We start from the raw sequence: 18,434 nt of genomic DNA, 5'->3' as shown, positions 1-18,434 counted from the left end.
ATAAGAAGTGTTATTAAGATGTAGCTGATGACAGGAAATTGTCTTGTCCATGCCCAAATGAAAAAAAAAACTTCCTGTTTTCTCTGAGCTCTGGGATACTTGCCACACCACCCAGGGTGCTAATAGAGTTCTCCAAGCACAGAAAAGAAATCCTGAGCTGTTCTTCTTCTAGCAAAGCCAACAGGTACTCATGGAACCCAGTTTCCTGCCTGTGAGAAAGGGCAAGCACAGGCTGACTTTTGCCACTGGTACGCTGAACATACACACACACACACACACACACACACACACACACACACACACACACACACTGTTTTAGTTAGGTTTCTATTGGTGTGATAAAACACTGACCAAAAGCAACTTAGGAAAGGAAAGCCTCTGTTTGACTTACAAGTTATAAATTGCAGTCCAAATCAGGCATTGCAGGAACTCAAGGCAGGAACCTACAGAAGGAGCCAAAGGAGAGGCCATGGAGTTACACTACTTATTGGTGCTTCCCTTCTCCAGCTCAGCTACCTTTCTTATACAGCCCAGACCTACATTCCTAAGGATAGTACCACCCATAGTGGCCTGTGCACTTCTATATCAGTTCAACAATCAAGAAAATATTCCCACAGACAAAGTCACAGGGGTGTTCTTCCTAGATGACTTTAGTTTGTGTCATGTTGACCAAGACTAACCATTGTGCACACACTAGTTCAGAATGTCAGGGTACATATAAAATGTTAAGTACATTATCTCAGTGGTTCTCAACCTGTGGGTCAAGACCCTTTTGGGGGTGAATGACCCTTTCATAGGGGTCACATATCAGATATTCTACGAATCAGATATTTACATTATGATTCATAACAAAAGCAAAATGACACTTAGGAAGGTTGAGAACCATTGCATTATCTAGTAGAAAGAATATAGCCTTTGGAATTAGAAATACATGGGTTCAAATTCCACACTGGATGTGGAACCTCAAGCAAAGAATTTCAACACTGTAAGTATCAATTTCACCATCTATGAGCTGTCCTATTCATACCTGGAAACACAGAAGTACAACTGAATGGTCCAGGTGAGGTAGAGAGGCACCCTAACTACATCTGACCCCACAGAAGGTGTAGGAAGAGACCCCTACATCTCTCCTCACTTTCTCTCCATAATCTGGGATAGTGTCAGAACTGAGCAAAACCTCCACAAATTGAATCCACTCATGGGGGTGGCCCTCCACGGTGGGTCTGTGCTTTCTCAAGTCATCATTTCTAACTTGAGACTGCAAATAAGGTTCCATCATGCCCTGAGATAGCCCTAGTCATTGTCATTGGACCTGGTGACTCATGGCAAAACAAAATAATACACACACACACATATATATCACTAAGAGAAATTTTCTTCCCAGGCCTCAAGCAATCTCATGTACAACAAGCATCAGTTGGAACCAGCAGGTGTGCATTCTAAGAGAAAATGGACTCTGGACTCTATTTGAGTAATTTGTTTCTTCTAGAAAAACATAAAAAGACAGAACAGAGTAAGATACAAGGGAAGGATCAAACCCTGGCACAGTTAGCGTCCAGCTTCTTCAGAGGTATTTTTTACATAGGTTCTGAGCCTGAGGATCAAAGTGAGGCTGCTCCCTCAGATCATCCCACAGTCCCTAACCTCTGTCCTTGTTGGTGCACATTCATCACCTACATTAAGGAGGCAAATCTGGTGCTCAGGGTGTCTCTGAAGACCAGGCTGTGCCTGTTCTAGTTTGAGGTTAATGATCAACTTAGATGCACACATCCTTAGAGAAACACACATCCTGGAGGACATCTAGTCTGAGTAGTCTAGTCAGACCTGCCTTGGAGACGGAAATGAACCTTCTGCAGTTAGCAGGTAAACGGGGGTATCAACCCAGAGATACTGTTGCTCAGGTTAAATGAGCTTCTAAGTACCACCCAGTGTCATCTCTTGCACACAGACTGGGCAGGTGAGATGGATAAGCAAGTGAAACACTGTCCCGTAGGCCTGATGGGCCTCATCTCTGGAACCCATACAAAGGCAGATAGAGAGCAGACTCCACAAAGGTTGGCTTCTGACCTCCAGACATAGGGTGCATGAGCCCTCTCCATGCACATCATACACACATAATCATAATCAAAATTAAAAATTTTTTAAAAGATTAAGAGTTGTCATAGGTAGCTGAAGAGGCATTTGAGTCAGTAAAGTGCTTGTTACACAAGATAAGGGTCTGAGTTCAAGCCTCAGACCCAACACTAAACCAAACACTCAGGGGTGATGTTTACTTATAACCTTACCCTAGGGAGGAAGAGATAGGCAGACTCCTGGGTCTCCGTGGCCAACCAACGGTAATTTAGTTGACAAGATCCAGTTCAATGAGAGACTTTGTTTCAAAAAACAAGGTAGGGCTTGCAAGGTGACTCATTAGGTAAAGGAGGTTGCCAAAAAATCTGATGACCTGGTTTCAATTTTTCGATTCCCAGGTCCCACAAGGTGGAAGGAGAAAACCAGCTGACTCTTGAAAGTTTTCCATTACTGCCACATGTGTGACATGGCATGAGTTCTCGCACACACCTACACACTAAACAAACAAACATATATATTAAAAACAACCCTAAGTTTCCATTGACAAGCATATAACATTGGTATTACAGTAATAGTATCAATCAACATTCTGTGCTGTGACAATATAGTACCCTGTGGTAATACTATTGTATTACTCAGTCTTGAAACCACTTTGGTAAAAACATCATCATGTTTGATTAAGGAAGAGTGATGATCGATTTATAGGTACAAAAAATATCCTTCAGAGGTGGGAGCTTTTCTGCCCAATCTTTATTTAATGCCTTCATGTGCCACACACCATTTCAATATTAAGGTCACTGTCACAAATGAAATGGCCTGTAAGACCTCCTGGTGTGGTGAGGAGCAGATATAGGAATACACAGCCCCATGAAATGATGTCTGTCATCACAGAAATGTGCACCATAGTTTAAGGGATGGACATGGGGAGTGTGTTTTGGTTTTTGGTGGGCATGATGCTGCCAACCTTTAGGATAAGCACCACAGGTGAGGAGGGCACATTTGGGTAATAGAGGTTAAAGGAGTGTGCTAAGGGTGGAGATAGTAGACTCCGATTTGGGACCCACTTGTGTCTTCTTTTTGCCTTTCAATGAATTTCCCTTTTTCTCATGGCACCAAGAGAGAGACATGTCTGTAGACAGTCCATCACATCCAACCAAGTGTTTCAGAAGGTAATGTCAGACAAGTGGCTCTTATGTCCAAACTCAAGGGGATGTTGCTGAAGGTCACCTGCAGGAGCAACCAGGCCTTAGTGTCTCAGACACTAAGGGGGAGCACATGTAAACAAACTGAGGGCACAGAAAGGGCCTGCACATGTCTCACATCACTCCTAGAACACACTGGTCCTGACACAGGGCCTGGCACTGACCCTTGCTCAGTCTAGAATCCACGACTTCCCAGCTCCTCATACCCCAGGAGCTTCAGTGTTAGTAAAGGAGAGTGAAGAGGAGAGAATGGGGAAAGAGGAAGAGGGAAGATGAGGTAGGGGCAGATGAAGAACTGAGAGAAGCCCCAAGATGATGTCACAGAATCAGGACCCTCTGGGGATGGGAGTAGGGCATCCAGTCAAACAGAATGTGTAGCTTGTGGCTCCTTCAGTGCTGGACTCCTGACTGGTCCAGTTCCAACAGAGTCTACTTCACAAACGAGACAGACAGTCATCACAGTAAAGACTGTGCATTCAATAATGCTATCTGCTCAATCTTTTTTTCCTGCTAAAAATCATCTTTATCTACTTTATGAAAATGAGTCATAATGTTGATATGTAGGTGGTGTGCCTTTTCCAGAAATAAACCAACTCAACTTGGGGTGTCATCTAGGTTAAATTCATTTACGGAAATAAAATTGTTCCTTTGATTTCTTCTACCCTCCTACCTTGTTTTCCCCTTTTCTCACTCTTCATTCATTATTCATTCATTCAACAGCACAGAGTTCCTTAATAAGTGGGCTACCTAGACCTGGAGCTAGATTGCTGGCTGAGCTGGCTACTGGAGATACCGGGAGCTGTTTAAACAAGATGGGGAGTTAGGAATCCAAAAGGAAGGAGAGTTCAAGTTCAAGTCCAGATAAGTTGATTGAGGTGAGAATCCATTCAGAAGAAAAGAATGAGAAGCTAAAAACAGGAAGTACAGGGAGCCCAGGACCACAGAACTTGGGCCTTGAACTTCTTGGAAGGTCTGCTTCCCTTTAGAGATGGCACTCTAGAAGCAGTGTGGGGGAGGAGAGACCAGGTAAATGCAGTAGCTTAGAGGGATCTTACGTAGTTATTAAGATCTAAGTAAACATCTCAGGGTAAGAGCACACACATTTGGAGCTTCCTTAAATAATAAGCTGAAGGCCAGTGAGTCATTTTCCTTAATTAGCTTAGTTCTCTATCCCGGGTGAGAAATCCCTCTTATTCAAGCGAAGCTGTTTATTTAAATAAGATTTCTTGTCTTTGGGGCCTTTTTAGCATTTTAAGGGATGAGTGCAGCAGCCTTGTTTACCTAGCTGAGTTTCACTTAATCACTTTGGCACCTGACTAATCGTTATCACTTCTTCATTAAGGCATTTTGTGCAGATTCTTCCACCTAATCCTTTACCTATGCCCCGCCCCTTTCTCCTACGGTTGCTGCTGTGTCCAGGTCCTTGACCACTGAAGCAGCTTAGGCTGCTCTTGTCTCTGTTTCCTTTTTTCACCTGCTGCAATCCATTCTACTACCTGTTTGTTTTAAATGTCTAAAAGCTTCCTGTTCATTCTATTCCTCCAGCTAAATTTCCCACAAGTAAGACAAAGCATAAAGTAAACACAGTCCGACCACCAATGTAATAAAAGTGAGCTAACCCTTCTGTACATGCACACATGCTCACACCCCACCAACCTGGTCTCGAACCCTTTCTGCTTTACTGTGGTCACTCTCCTTTACACTTAGAAAGGTCTCATTCTTGAGATCTAGTCTCAGGCCTGAGCTACTGAGCACATGCCTTTGGACTCTCTAACATCTTTGCAGTTATTTCCATGGAAGGCATTGTGATAAAACCTCATAGGTCAGTGAGAGGGAGAAACCCAGAGCCAGATGGCCTTGGAAAGATTCCTGCTTGAGGAGCAGATGCTGCTGAGATGGTTCAAGGGCAAGACTGTTTGCTGTTCAAGCATGAAGATCTGAGTTCAAATCCCCACCCCATGTAAAATTGTGGCCACATGCATTCCTGTAACCCTAACACTATCAGAATGAAGGCAGAGACAGGATGATTGCTGGGACTTGGTGACTGTCATCATAGCTCCAGATTGAGCAAGCGACCCTATTTCAGGGGAATATGGTGAAGACTGGTAAGATACCCAGTATCCTCCTCTGGCTTCCATGCATGTGTACAGGTGCACCCTGTCCCCCAAAACAAATAAACAAATAAAATGAAATAACCTTTTAAAAACATCTATGATTTTCTCTATCCCTTAATTTCCTCATTTATAAACTGGACCAGGCAAAGCCCACTCAAAAGTCCCCTACCTTGTCCTTCCTTAGGTGATTGCCTTGATGATGATGCTCACAATGGATGACTGGATTCATTGTTCAAAAATATCCAAAACTCCATTTGTATAAGAAATGCAATCTATATAAGACTCCTGCTCAGATACCTACTTCTGAAGATAATGAAGTAAACTAAAAAGCTGACCTCAGGTATCTCTGCCCAACAAATAAAAATCCTAGCATCCTACATGGCTCTCATTTCCTTAGAACCTGAGGGTTATGTCAGGGAGTAGGAGTATGCAAGCAGGTTCACATGCAGGAATCTCAACCTCAGCATTAGCTTTGAGACTACACCTTTGAGGGGAAGGACAAGGCATGTACAGATCCACAGGATGCCCATGCAATGCTTAAGATTACAAAACAGTCCACATGTACTGTCACACTTGACCCCCACAAGAGCCCCATGACTGAAGTGTCAACAGACATCAGGAAGTTCTTCTATATGACCATTCCAGGAGTCCCTTCCTACATAGAACTAGTATCCTAGAAGAGTGAGTCTATTGTGTTGGGATGCAGAGGAAAATCTTCACATGGGGAAGCTCCCAACCAGTGCACAATTACAGGAGAAACACAGGCAAAGCTGGGTAGTTGATTGCTACAACCTCCATTTATTACTCAATAAATATGAACCAAGTGCTTACTAAATGCCAAAGTTCTGTGTTCAGTGGTTTCCATATGTTATCTTATTTGATCTTTATGCTAACCCTGCAAAACAGGTATTATTATCTCCATTTTTCAAACAAGAAAATTACCACTCAGAGTTTTAGTAACTTTCACAAGTTCCCCTGCCAGCTTGTGATGGAGCAGCGCAGTGAGGAATGTGACTCATCCTGTTGGTTAGAAGTAAGGGGGAGCTTTAAACAGGAGACTGTTGAACTGGGAAAGAATAAAGTTCTCATCTGGACCAGGTCAGTGCCATAATATTTAAAAGCTGTGGACTTCTGCTGGGAAAGCAAGAGTCTTAAACAGCTGGGCAAGAGGCCTGTAGGGTAGGAAGTTGTATGAAAGGCTACTGGAGCAGAAAGGTCTTCCTGGCTAGATGTGCTCACAGTTTCCTGTTACTTATTTTTTGAAAGAGTAAGTAGATGACCCATACATAGCACGCTGGGACAAGTGGCCAAGGCTGAAGCTTGAGCTTGCTTTCCCCAAAGCTGTGACAATCAGTGTCTACACGCTGCACAACTGTGAATCGTTTTTTTCTTTTTGGGTTTTCAAGACATGGTTTGTCTGTTTAACAACCCTGGCTCTCCTGGCACTCACTTTGTAGACCCTGCTGGCCTCAAACTCACAGAGATCCACCTGCCTCTGCCTCCCCAGAGCTGGGATTAAAGGTGCCACCACGTCCGGCTTCATTGTGTCTTAACACACAGGCTGTGGCGTTCCGCAATAAGCAATGAGGATGCATTAGGAGTTTTCAAGCAGGATGAGGATCTCATCAGAAATGGCTGATTGGGAAATGGGCAGGAGGGGAAGAAACCAAGACAAAAAGAAGAGCTAGAAGAATGGGCTCAGGGAGTGCTCCCTGGGAGCACAGAGCACACGTAAGCTCGAGAGGGATTTGGTGGGTAGCACTGAGAGCCCGTGGTGACAGTTGGAGTGTGGTGAGAGTGAGTACTAAGCTGAGGAATGTTTCAAGATTTGTGAAGAAAAGTGAGACGTAGAATTTATTGCCAAAGTATCTCTTCCTGTGGGTTGGATTCCAGCTCCACACTTAAGAGACTATAGTGCCAATGGTTCACAAGCTAGAGTGGACACTTCACGTCGTTCAATCCCTCAATGACTAGATTTGAGAAAGGAAAAAAGTCCAAAAAATAAACAAATAGATTAAAACACTCTGCATGGGAAGTTTGCACACAGGAAGCTAGTGGATAAAGCATATTTATTGTGATCTGATATCTGACACCTTCCACATGTCAGAATTCTGCTGTCACCCACTGCGGAAGATGCACTCCTCCTAGAGAACAAAGCCCTAAAATGTTACTGAAGGAAAAAAGGAGAGGCAGATGTGTTTTCGCTAATAGAATTCTATCTCTCCTTTATTGTTCCTTCCTGCAGGGGGAAAAAAAAGATGTGGCAAAATTGGCCTGTCATTGTTTTTTCGCTTAAAAAAACAAAAAAAGAAATAGAAACACTTAAGTACCACGAAACTCCCTATTGTCAAAAGACTAAACACCCACGGCATAGCTCACCTGACAGCCATGTAACCAATTCAGAACATTAAATTATCCAATGAGTAACCATTCAGCTATCAGAACTAGGTCAGCCGAGCAACTTTGGCTGGAGATGGTGGCTGAAGCAATGCCAATGAGAGAGTGAAACCTCTGCTCCTCGGACCCTTTTGCACCAGGAGACATCATTTGTCAAAGCCGCCCATGTTTCTAAGAGTGAATGGTTTGCTTGTCTGGTGAGCACCAGGAGAGGTCTTCATCTTCCCTCAGCACAGCCACTGGCTAAACCTAAAATACAGCATGTCCTTTCCTCTGTCCCTGTGTGGATTTTACAGAACAAATTAGGATCCTACAGGCTTGGAGTCCTCGCTGAGTCCCTGCTATTATTTTGAGCTAAAATACTCAGGATTATATGAAACATACAGAGTTTGACCCAACATGGAATGGCACCTTTTTTAGTACTTTTATTTGTGTGTGTGAGTATGTGGCTGTTTTGTGTTTCCCTTTTTGGTCAGGCTTTGGTCACACACTCAGACTACCAGGTCCTCTTGAATCTTAAGCCTATCTTTTATTTTCCAAAATAAATGTCATTTCTCTTCTACAGAAGTTCCAAAGGAAAAACAAACAAACAAAAAACCCAACCAACCAAATTAAAAAAAACACAAATAACTGTTAACAGGATTGTTACATAAATAGTGAGCAGGCACCAAGAAAAGCAGAGGCTTCTTCATCCATAACTATCATATGGCGACTTCAGCACCTGAAAAACTGTACTGCGTTAGGCAAGAGCTGGGGAGGAGTTGACATCAGCCAAGCCCGAGTTTGACTGTAATAAATCACTTTACATTTCTCAGTCTTGGAATCTTCCATAATATAATAGAAATAGTGGTGTCTACTTCATTATATTTACTGAGGGGGTTAAATGAGATAATATGTGCAGAGTTCCAAATACCACGTCTGTCACATTCCTATCCTCTACAAGTTAAATTTATTATCATTGTAATTATTATTAATAATAATTATTACAGATTTTGTGGCATATGCGTCAACTGCTCAAATGGCAATTTCTCTTACCTTCTCACACTGCCTCTAAGCTGGAAAAAGTAGGCTAAAGAACATTCAAACCATAGTGAAGTGTGGAGTGTAGTTGTGGTTGAAAAATATACATCCCTTTATGATGATCAATGTCCATCCAGGATCAAGGACACTAGATCAGGTGATCTAGCCAAAATTTCAATCAGTAGTCAGGAAGTCACTGTAAAGAAACCAGAAACAGGTGACAGGGACACAGCAAATAGAAAGGACCCTTGGAAAGTCCCTCCTTGGAGATCATTCTCACCCAAACTCTTCTTTTGGGGGGAGAGTTTGGTACCAGGTTCAATGTCATGATATGAATCTAAAATGCCCCTCAGAGGCTCTTATTTAAATAGTTACCCCACCCCGCAGCTAATAGTGCTATTCTAGAAACCTAGGGAAGTGAGTCCCATTGGCAGAAGGAAGCTACTCTAAGCAGGCCTTGGAAGATTATACCTGTCTCTGGTTCTCATCTTGCTTTCTAATCACTGTGATGTGAAGAGCCTTCACCACACTCCCTCACTGTCATGATCTGAGCTGCCTCACCATGCCATCCCAGTCACGGTGGACTGAAGCCCTCTTAAACCAAATGAATCTTTCCTCCCTCAAGTTGCTTCTGTCAGGCATTCTGTCACAGTGACATAAAAGTCACTTTAATTACAGTGTATGTTCACGAGTAGGCATGTCCACATGTGTGTGTACAGGTACATGCACATTAACAGTAAGATTTTATTATGATCATTCTTTGGTCACAAAGTATTCATTATGCCACTCATCACTAAGGTTTGTGTTGAAAGGGGTTTGAGACAGGTGAAGGTCTTAGTAGACACTGATAATGAAGGCAGGCTCAAGAGTTGCAAGCCAAAAAGGAACATTGTAGAACACACAAAGGTCAGGGTTGTGGTAATATCTTGCTTATACAAATAAAGCCTGTCTGAAGGTCAGAGAGTGGAGCTTGACACTAGCTAACTGTAGAGGTCTGGAGGTCTGTACAGATAGACAGGAAGTGAGACAGCCGGGCCGAAACAGGATATAAGAAGGGAGAAACCGGAACTCGCTCTGGTCTGCTGAGACACTAAGGAGGTAAGGTGTGGCTGTGGCTTGCTTCTTCTTATCTCTGATCTCTAAGCATTTGACTCCAGGATTTTATTCATTAGACTAATGAAGAACTCCATTTACACAGGGTGAGCATTGTCATCCACATCAAGATGACGAACTCCATTTACACAGGGTGAGCATTGTCATCCACATCAAGATGACTTCTGTGATCACTTTTACTTGTTAGTACTGGCTTTTACTACAGTAGTAGCTGGGGAGGGTGGTCAGGTTGGCCGAAAGGACAGAGGTGTCATGACATAAAACACTAGCATTGTCACTTTATGGGGACACTTCTTATCAGAACATGCCTCCACACACACTGGTGGGCATGGGTTTTGTTTGCTCCCAAATGAAAAAACTTTATTAAATAGCCTATTTATGACCATCCTTCATGTTCAAAGTTACATTTCTGTATGGCTGTGGCAGGGTGGGTGTGTTCTTTGGTCTCTGGTTATGTTTATTCTGCATTTTTCATATCCGATGCAAACAAAGTATGAGCACCTTCATCGTGTTCTCTATAAAACAGCAAGGTTTCCTAGTGAGATTGTGTCTCTCCATCATTTGTCTGATGACTCCTCTATTGTTGGTCATGGCAATACTTTCATTCTTTTCTATGAAGAGCCTTACTGTGAATACCTTCTCAGCTCCATCGTTATTTGGGAGTTCGTTTCCTTGGAGAAGCTTCTAGATAGTGAGTGGACTCGCCAGTTCAGGGGCTAGGAGCTTTATTCATGGCTCCTGTGACTCACAAAGCTATGAGCTTGGTTTTATCACTACAAGATTTTCCAGAAAACTGTTGCTATATGTTAGTGCTGTAAGCTATGAAGAGACATGGAGTGAGTAAGTGTAAGTATGCATGGGACAAGGAGGTATTAAGGAGAAAGCAAGCCCAAGGGTAGGGAAAGGAAAGGCAGGTGGTGGGAAGGGAGAAAACAACGGAGCCTAGGATGAAAGACCATGGTTTGTAGACATGAGTTCCTATTTCGTGACCACATGGTGGCTCTCGGGGTGTAATGCTGTCCGAATGTTGACAGGGAAAGTATTTTGTGTGACTCTAACTTACTGAACACAGCTTGACATTTATGGCCTTGGAGACCTCCCTATACCTATACCTCTTCCTAACCAATTGGCTTCTGTCATTTGAGCTTTGCTCTGATGGCATCTCACCAAAGCTGAAAGAGGAACAACCCCTCTTGCCACAGCAAATCCTCAGAGCCCCATTTCAGTCTCCAGTCATTTCTGCCTCCCCACCCAGGGGTTTCTGTAGAACTGAGTCACACCGATATCTGCTTTGTCACTTTTCATTCTTGGCTCCCAGAATTCTGCCTTTCTAGTCATTATTAACACATTTGAGTCCGAAGTGGGTTGAAATCTAACCTGTGCCACCTACATGGCAACTAACTTCCCTCTCTGGGCTCTGTTTCTTTCTCTGGAAAAATAAGGCATAACTCTATGCTTGGCACTAGCACAGGTTCTGTGATGATTGCAGTCAGTATGGTCTAAGCTGTGCCTAAGCCAACAATAGAGAGAATGAAACTAGAACAATGAAATGTCCCATGTCTTCTTCCTTTGACATGGATATTACCACAGAGGGAGTGTTTGTAAGCCCCCTTAGAGATACACATAACAGTTCTGGGTGGCTACTTTTTACCCCACCCCCTTCCTTTCTTCCCTTTGGATAATAACACAACTATCCCACTGCAGAAAGAGATAGTAAATCTCTCCCTCAAGGCCTCTCCTTGGGGTGGACAAGAGGATAAACTAGATGTAGTGGACCCCAAGGCAATGGCTTGGCCAAGGCTTTTGTAAATCAAGGAGAATAAACAAACCATTGGTGGCTGACACACAGGAAAGCCCCAGTGACCCAGGAAAGCAGTCTGAAAGCAGCTTTTGATGAATCAACCTGGCCTTCTATCTCAGAGCCCCAGCAGAGAGTCTGTCGGAAAGACAGATTCAGGACCGGTGAGCTGGCGCTCCCCAAAGTAGAGGTGAGAGCCAGGGCAAGATTTTCATGATTAGAAAGAATATAGGGACAGTCAAGGAGCTGTGGATAAAACGCCTAATTGTACCTGGGGTTTTATATTTCATTAAATTCTATTTTAACTGCATGGCTTTTCATCATGAGTGGGTGGTTGCTGTTGGAGAGGGTTATTATGCTTAACTGTTTTAACAAGAGTTTTGTTACATGTAAGGGAGAGTAAATTGGCTAGGAAAGTGTGCAAGGCTCCATTTCTCTGCTAACTTTATGACCACGACCAAGCTTGCAAGACATACTCAGCACAGAATAAAGTGTTAGGGATACTGGGAGGGCAAGACAAATTAATTAGTGCTTAGAAACTACATCAACAGGACACCACAAGAGGCTAAAACCCACTCAAAATAGGTTCTAGATGTAGTGAAGATGAATGTTCTCCATAAAGCAAATCCAGGCAGATTAACCCTCAGCGTGGGGTCATGCCTTTGTCTGTCTCACATCTTGGCTGAAAGTATATGCAGTTTGGGCAGAAGTCATCCAACTCTCCACAAGTTGGTAGAATATAATCAAAGCCCTCCCAATAAGCTGTCCTCCGGTCTAGCAGAATAGTCTTTGTTACATTACTGATTAGTAGTTCTTGTTAGTACTTCCCTGATCTTCTTACCCTAGACCCCCACTAAGGCAGAGACATCATCTGAGCAGATACATTTCCAGTGCCAAAGACGGCACCTGATCCTTCAGATGTTCAAAATACATTCACTTCCATCATTACTTTTAGCAAATTACAACCAATGTATTTAAGACCATGTACTGTAGACCAGGCTACTTGGGTCCTATCCCAGCCACTGATGTCATACTACTTAGCTTGCCTGTGCTACAATGATGGCCCCGTGAGAGTCATGTTAGTTACAGATTCATAGTGTTTAATCAGCATCAGCTTCACCATCACCATTGTCACAGCTACCATCTGAGCTAGTTGCTATACTTTACCCTCAGTTTCCTCGTTTAAGTTCAATTGCTTGCTCATTAAGATTGTATTTGACCTTGGCTTCTTTGGATCTCTGTTCTGCCTTACTCACTCTGTATATTGGTTACAGATACTTCTAAGTCCCAAGTAGTTTTCTCTACCAGTCACCTCTCTCTCTCTCTCTCTCTCTCTCTCTCTCTCTCTCTCTCTCTCTCTCTCTCTCTCTCTCTCTCTCTCTCTCCCTCTCTCTGTGTGTGTGTGTGTAAGAGAGAAAGAGTTATGATTAGCCAAAAGAAAACATAACTAGAAAGTTAAGTTCTATGCAAATACATAATATAATGAACTTAAGAGACACAATATCTTCACCTGTCTTGCTGTTTGAGATTAACCACATGAGCTGTTAACATACCTGGCAAAGAGTTAAAAGAAAAATCTGATAATAAAATGGCCTGCTCTGCTTAGCTCCTTGTCACAGAACCTGTTGCCCTTTGTGGATGGGTGAGCAGAATAATGCAAAATAAGAAACTGGGTAAAATAACAGAAGTTAGAATGAGGTGCCAGAGAAAGGCAACCATAAAACCACTGAAAATTCAGAAGAGAAAAAAAAAGATGTGAAAACAGGAAATGCAATTACTCTGGTCAATGGTGTTCACTGAACACAACCTTTCAGGTAAAAAGTGAGGGTCACATGAAGATTGTACCTACATAGTGTATTTATAGCTCCCACTAGAAACTGACCACATCAGTTCTTTCAGGAAGGAAACATTAATGGTTCCATATGTGGAGAGACATTACTGCAGAAGCTCCCTTTGTTTTTCAGAGAATAGATACAGTATTCATTTCAAAATGAAGTGTGTGTGTGTGTGTGTGTGTGTGTGTGTGTGTGTGTGTGTGTGTATTGCTGGAGATTGAACCCAGGTCCTTACACATGCTAGGGAAACACTCTTATCAATAAGCTACCCCCTAACATTTCAAATGGATTTTAAAAACAGTAATCTGTCTGAGAGGATGAATGGAGGATGAGTCATAACATCAAGCCTGCATTTGGTCCTGCTTTTATAGAAAGACCCCAATTTCCTACGCTTCTTCCACTGAAACAAAAGGAAAGAATTTGGTTTTCTGTGCATCTCCAATTCTCAGCTTTGGGGACTGCAGTGCTGTAGCTAACAGCTTCTGGCCCTGTGCAGACTGCAGCAACTATGCTCTTCCTTCTGGGAGTCATAGGCCTCCATGAGTGATGGATAGGATAAAATAATTCAGTTGGGGAGTGTGAGGAAGAGACCATAAGAAGAGAGCACCAATTGGTTAGGTATGTACACACAGTGACAATGACAAAGTTCAAAGGATGGAGCCAGTCACAGTGTCAGGCCATCAGAGTGAGGGGTTGTTAAATGAGTGTACATGGTGAGCTATGGTCACAAAGAAGCCTTTCTCAGTCTCCTCACACCAGTGAAATAAACTCCATTGCAACTGCTGGTCATTTGCTCAGGTCCTGTGACACTGTAGACACCTCCAGGGCTCCAGGATTCCACCTACAGCATGGAATAGGGAAGTGTAAGAGCGATGTGAGGCTTTGGGCCCAGGCTGGGGAGAGCAAAAGAAGAGAGAAGTAGGAAAGAAGAGGGATGACAGGAGGGCAGAATCACTGATAGGCACAGTGGAGAAACTCAGAAAAAGAAGAGGGGTGTAAGTTTGCAGTAGAGCCACAAAACCCTGATGCCCCATTGTCCATGCTCAAAGCAAAGCAAGATAATTCTGCGGTACTATTCCAAAGGAAAGCACACTTAGTGTTTTAGGCCAGGACACCAAGAAGCCATTGTCCTTGGACTGCCTTGCCATCCATATCACTTCCACAAAATCCCAGACATAAGAAAGCCAATAGATCTCAAGATACCTGGAACAAAGACCAGGGATGAGAAAGGCAAGATCCAGGGTAGGATTCATATGACCACACAGTGCAAGGCTAGAGACCTCAGCATAAGGAGACCCGCACTCAGGAACCCCATTCTCACAGTAGAACTCTGAAAAAAAAAACCAGCTGAAAGAACCTGGAGAAGACAAGGGTCACTGGAGGACTTCTTCAGGCACCTGGATGCAAGGATCTCTTCAGCATTGAAGGACTCTGATTCTGTAGAGTAGCTGGGGTTCCTAGATATGAGAGGAAGATCTGATTATTTTATAAGGCTCCTCATGGATGACATATCCTGCAAGTCCAGGCAGCCACAGGAGCAGGACCCCAGCCCTATGTCAGGGTCTTGAAAAAGACCTGTCTTAGTTAGGGTTTCTATTGTTACACCAAAGCACCATGACCTAAATATGAAGCTGGGGAGGAAAGGGGTTTTCAGTGTATGCTCCCACATTGCTTGCTGTTCATCACCAAAGGAGGTCAGAACAGGAACACAACAGGGCAGGAAGCGGGAGGCAGGAGCTGATGCAGAGGCCATGGAGGGGAGCTGCTTACTGGCTTGTTTCACATAGCTTGCTCAACCTGCTTTCTTATAGAACCCGGGACCCCCAACCCAGGGATGGTACCACTCACCATTGGCTGGCTCTCCACTATAGACCACTAATTGAGAAAATGCCTTACAGCTGGATCTCATGGAGGCATTTCCTCAGCAGGGGCTCCTTCCTCTTTTATGATTCTAGCTTGTGACACATTGACACACAAAACCAGCCAGGACAGACCTCTTGAAACAAGGCTGAAAAGTGCAAGACCCCGTGGACATCCAACTAACCACTGCCCAGTTGTGCTGCCTTGGGCAAGCCCTGGCCTCTCTCACATCACTTGGGAAATGGAGTCAGAAAGTTAAGGCAGAGTATTTAAAAGGCAGCATCAAAGTGTCCAGGGGTTAGTGAAAGACTTGGGTGCTGCTGAGAGGGAGAATAGGTGGAAATAATAAAGCCTCTTGCCTAGGGAAGCCATCCCCTTCCCCACCCTTCCCTTCCCTCCACCCCCAGTGAAAGCTACTTTAGCTTGACTGAAACCTTCAGAGAAGGGGCTGGAGCACTTGAGTAGTTTCTAGAGGCAGAGGAGAGTGGCTGTCCCCTTGAGCCCAACCTGCCAGAAGTCCTGTAACTCCTCCCAACAACTGGGCACATAGCCCTTTCTGAAAATTCATACACATGTAAATCAGAAACTACACTCATTCATACCTACCACAAGGATATGCATATGCAGAACATACAGCTCATTCTAGGCACTTTTCCACATATGACACATTCCAGCAGCTGCAGTACTTCACCCACAGGCAGTTTCATGAATTCGGGAGTTTGGCACAAATGCCCGTTCACATATAAACAGTTCACATCCTACACAGCTCCTGCACGACACTGCACTCACACTTGCTCAAGTGCCCACGCTGCACAGTCCCTTCTCTCTCTAGTCCATCTCACACGCCCAGGCGTCCCTCACTTCTTTGCACAAGGCAGCACATAGACAATGTTTTTACTACTTTCACTCTCTTCCACAAGCCGGCACAACCGGCCACATCTGCTCTCCCCCACCTCTTCCCCGCAACTCCAGAAAGATGCTTCCCGCTCGGTGTGCAGCGGCCACAGTGGCCAGGAATTAAAATGCAGCAAGGAGGAGCTGGGAGCGTCAGCACCGCCTCTCCAGGAGCGCACAGCACTCGCGGCGGCCGCCGCCGCCCCTCCCGCCCGGAGCCGCCAGGCCAGCGAGCGCAGTAGCAGGTGCTCAGCACCCAGCCGCGCCAGCCTCGAGCGGCTGCTGCCCAAGTTCGCCCGGGGCCCAAAGAGGGCCGGGCCACCGATAGAGAAGCGCAGCCGCCGACGCTGTCAATACCACCGCCATCGAGGACTTGGAGTCTCGAGACGAGACCGGCCCACGGAGCAGAGCTCGATCAGCAGTGAGTCCCGATTAGCCCCAGGAGATGTTGCCTGGGCTCGGCAGTTTCCAGCTCCTGGCACCCAGGGCGGAGAAGAGGCAAGGAACAGCATAGCTGGGCATTTCTGGAGACGGTCCGTGCGAAGGGGAAAAAGGATAGTTCCCCAGGACCAGCAACCTTGGAGGGGCCCGGCGGCGAGTGCCTTTCTGCAGGACGCCCAAAGAAGCCCCCCAGCCCCAGACGACTGTAGACACCTCGCGGGACTCAAGAACTGTACTTGGGGAAGCCTGGAAACGTCTTGGCGGAAGGCAGCCCCAGCAACCGTAAGAAAGAAGGGTACTGGAGGAAAGGGAAGGAGGAAGTCGCCACTCGGCGACCACTCACCCCAGTACACACCCACCCCACCCGCCGTGCCTGGAGCCTTGGAGCGCCTCTGGGGGCGCTCGTTCCTTGGCGCCTTCTCTCGCATGTCCCAGTGCCGCTGAGCTACGGGCCAGACTGGTGGGTTCTCCGGGACTGTCCAAACCAGGCACGATGGTCCTGTAGACCCTCTTTCGGGATCAGCGTAAAAACTGGGGTTAGTCGGTGCAGTGGGGACTCAGCTCAGGGTCCCCCGAGGTCCAGGACGAGGGGAGGTCGGCGGGCACAGTGCCAAGGGATTGGAAAGGCGACTCCCACTGGGACCCCTCTGGAGGTAGTGCCCGGTGACTCGCATCCTCCTGGAAGACTCGGAGACAGCAGAGCCTGGGAGGTGCTCGGGAGAGGCCAGAGCCAGGGGCGGCGGGCCGAGATTGCACTCAGTCCCGGGCGAGCGCCCGCGGAGGCGGCGGCGGCAACGCCGGGAGGGCATGCCGCGCCACCGGGGATCTTGTCGGGCGCAGGCTTCCCTGGCGCAGGCTGCGCGCGGCTACTGCTACTCCCACTGCTGCTGCGGACTCCCATGGCGGCTCCGCCCGGTCGGGGCCGCCACCGCTGTCGCCAGACTCGGTTTGAATGAATGAGCCGGAGCGGCGGAGCCCAGCTGCCCGCGACCGCGCTCACCGGCCCGGGACGCTTCCGTATGGCCCGCGAGCAGCCGGCGCCCGCGGCGGTGGCGGCAGCCAGGCAGCCCGGGGGCGACCGGAGTGGCGATCGGGCACTGCAGGGGCCAGGGGTCGCCCGCAGGGGGCGGCCGTCACTGAGTCGCACTAAATTGCACGGGCTGCGGCACATGTGCGCGGGGCGCACGGCGGCGGGAGGCTCCTTCCAGCGGCGAGCGCTGTGGGTGCTGGCCTTCTGCACGTCCCTGGGCTTGCTGCTGTCCTGGTCTTCGAACCGCCTGCTCTACTGGCTCAGCTTCCCGTCACACACTCGAGTGCACCGCGAGTGGAGCCGCCAGCTGCCGTTCCCTGCCGTTACCGTGTGCAACAACAACCCGCTGCGCTTCCCGCGCCTCTCCAAGGGGGACCTCTACTACGCCGGCCACTGGCTGGGGCTGTTGCTGCCCAACCGTACCGCGCGCCCGCTGGTCAGCGAGCTTTTGAGGGGCGACGAGCCGCGCCGCCAGTGGTTCCGCAAGCTGGCCGACTTCCGCCTCTTCCTGCCGCCGCGCCACTTCGAGGGTATCAGCGCTGCCTTCATGGACCGCCTGGGCCACCAGCTGGAGGACATGCTGCTCTCCTGCAAGTACCGGGGCGAGCTCTGTGGCCCGCACAACTTCTCCTCAGTGAGTTGCTTTCCGCGCGAACC

At 46.4% G+C, this 18,434-nt stretch overlaps 1 protein-coding gene across 3 annotated transcripts in view; it reads left to right on the top strand.

Annotated features, from left to right (window-relative positions):
• Asic2 (acid sensing ion channel subunit 2) overlaps nt 1-18,434 on the top strand; it is a 1,047,597-nt gene that overhangs the window by 754,932 nt on the left and 274,231 nt on the right. For 2 of the 3 annotated variants that reach the window (XM_013118385.3, XM_005076969.4), the window contains exon 1: nt 17,704-18,411. The exons of the other annotated variant lie outside the window; for it this stretch is intronic. In XM_013118385.3, the coding sequence (XP_012973839.1) occupies nt 17,704-18,411 (708 nt within the window). Of the gene's footprint in view, nt 1-17,703; nt 18,412-18,434 lie in introns of those variants that run through there. 3 annotated transcript variants of the gene reach the window in all.

Source organism: Mesocricetus auratus, unplaced genomic scaffold (genome assembly GCF_017639785.1).
Source record: "Mesocricetus auratus isolate SY011 unplaced genomic scaffold, BCM_Maur_2.0 Super-Scaffold_100007, whole genome shotgun sequence".
Lineage (NCBI taxonomy): Eukaryota > Metazoa > Chordata > Mammalia > Rodentia > Cricetidae > Mesocricetus > Mesocricetus auratus.
This window is presented reverse-complemented; position numbering and strand designations above follow the sequence as displayed.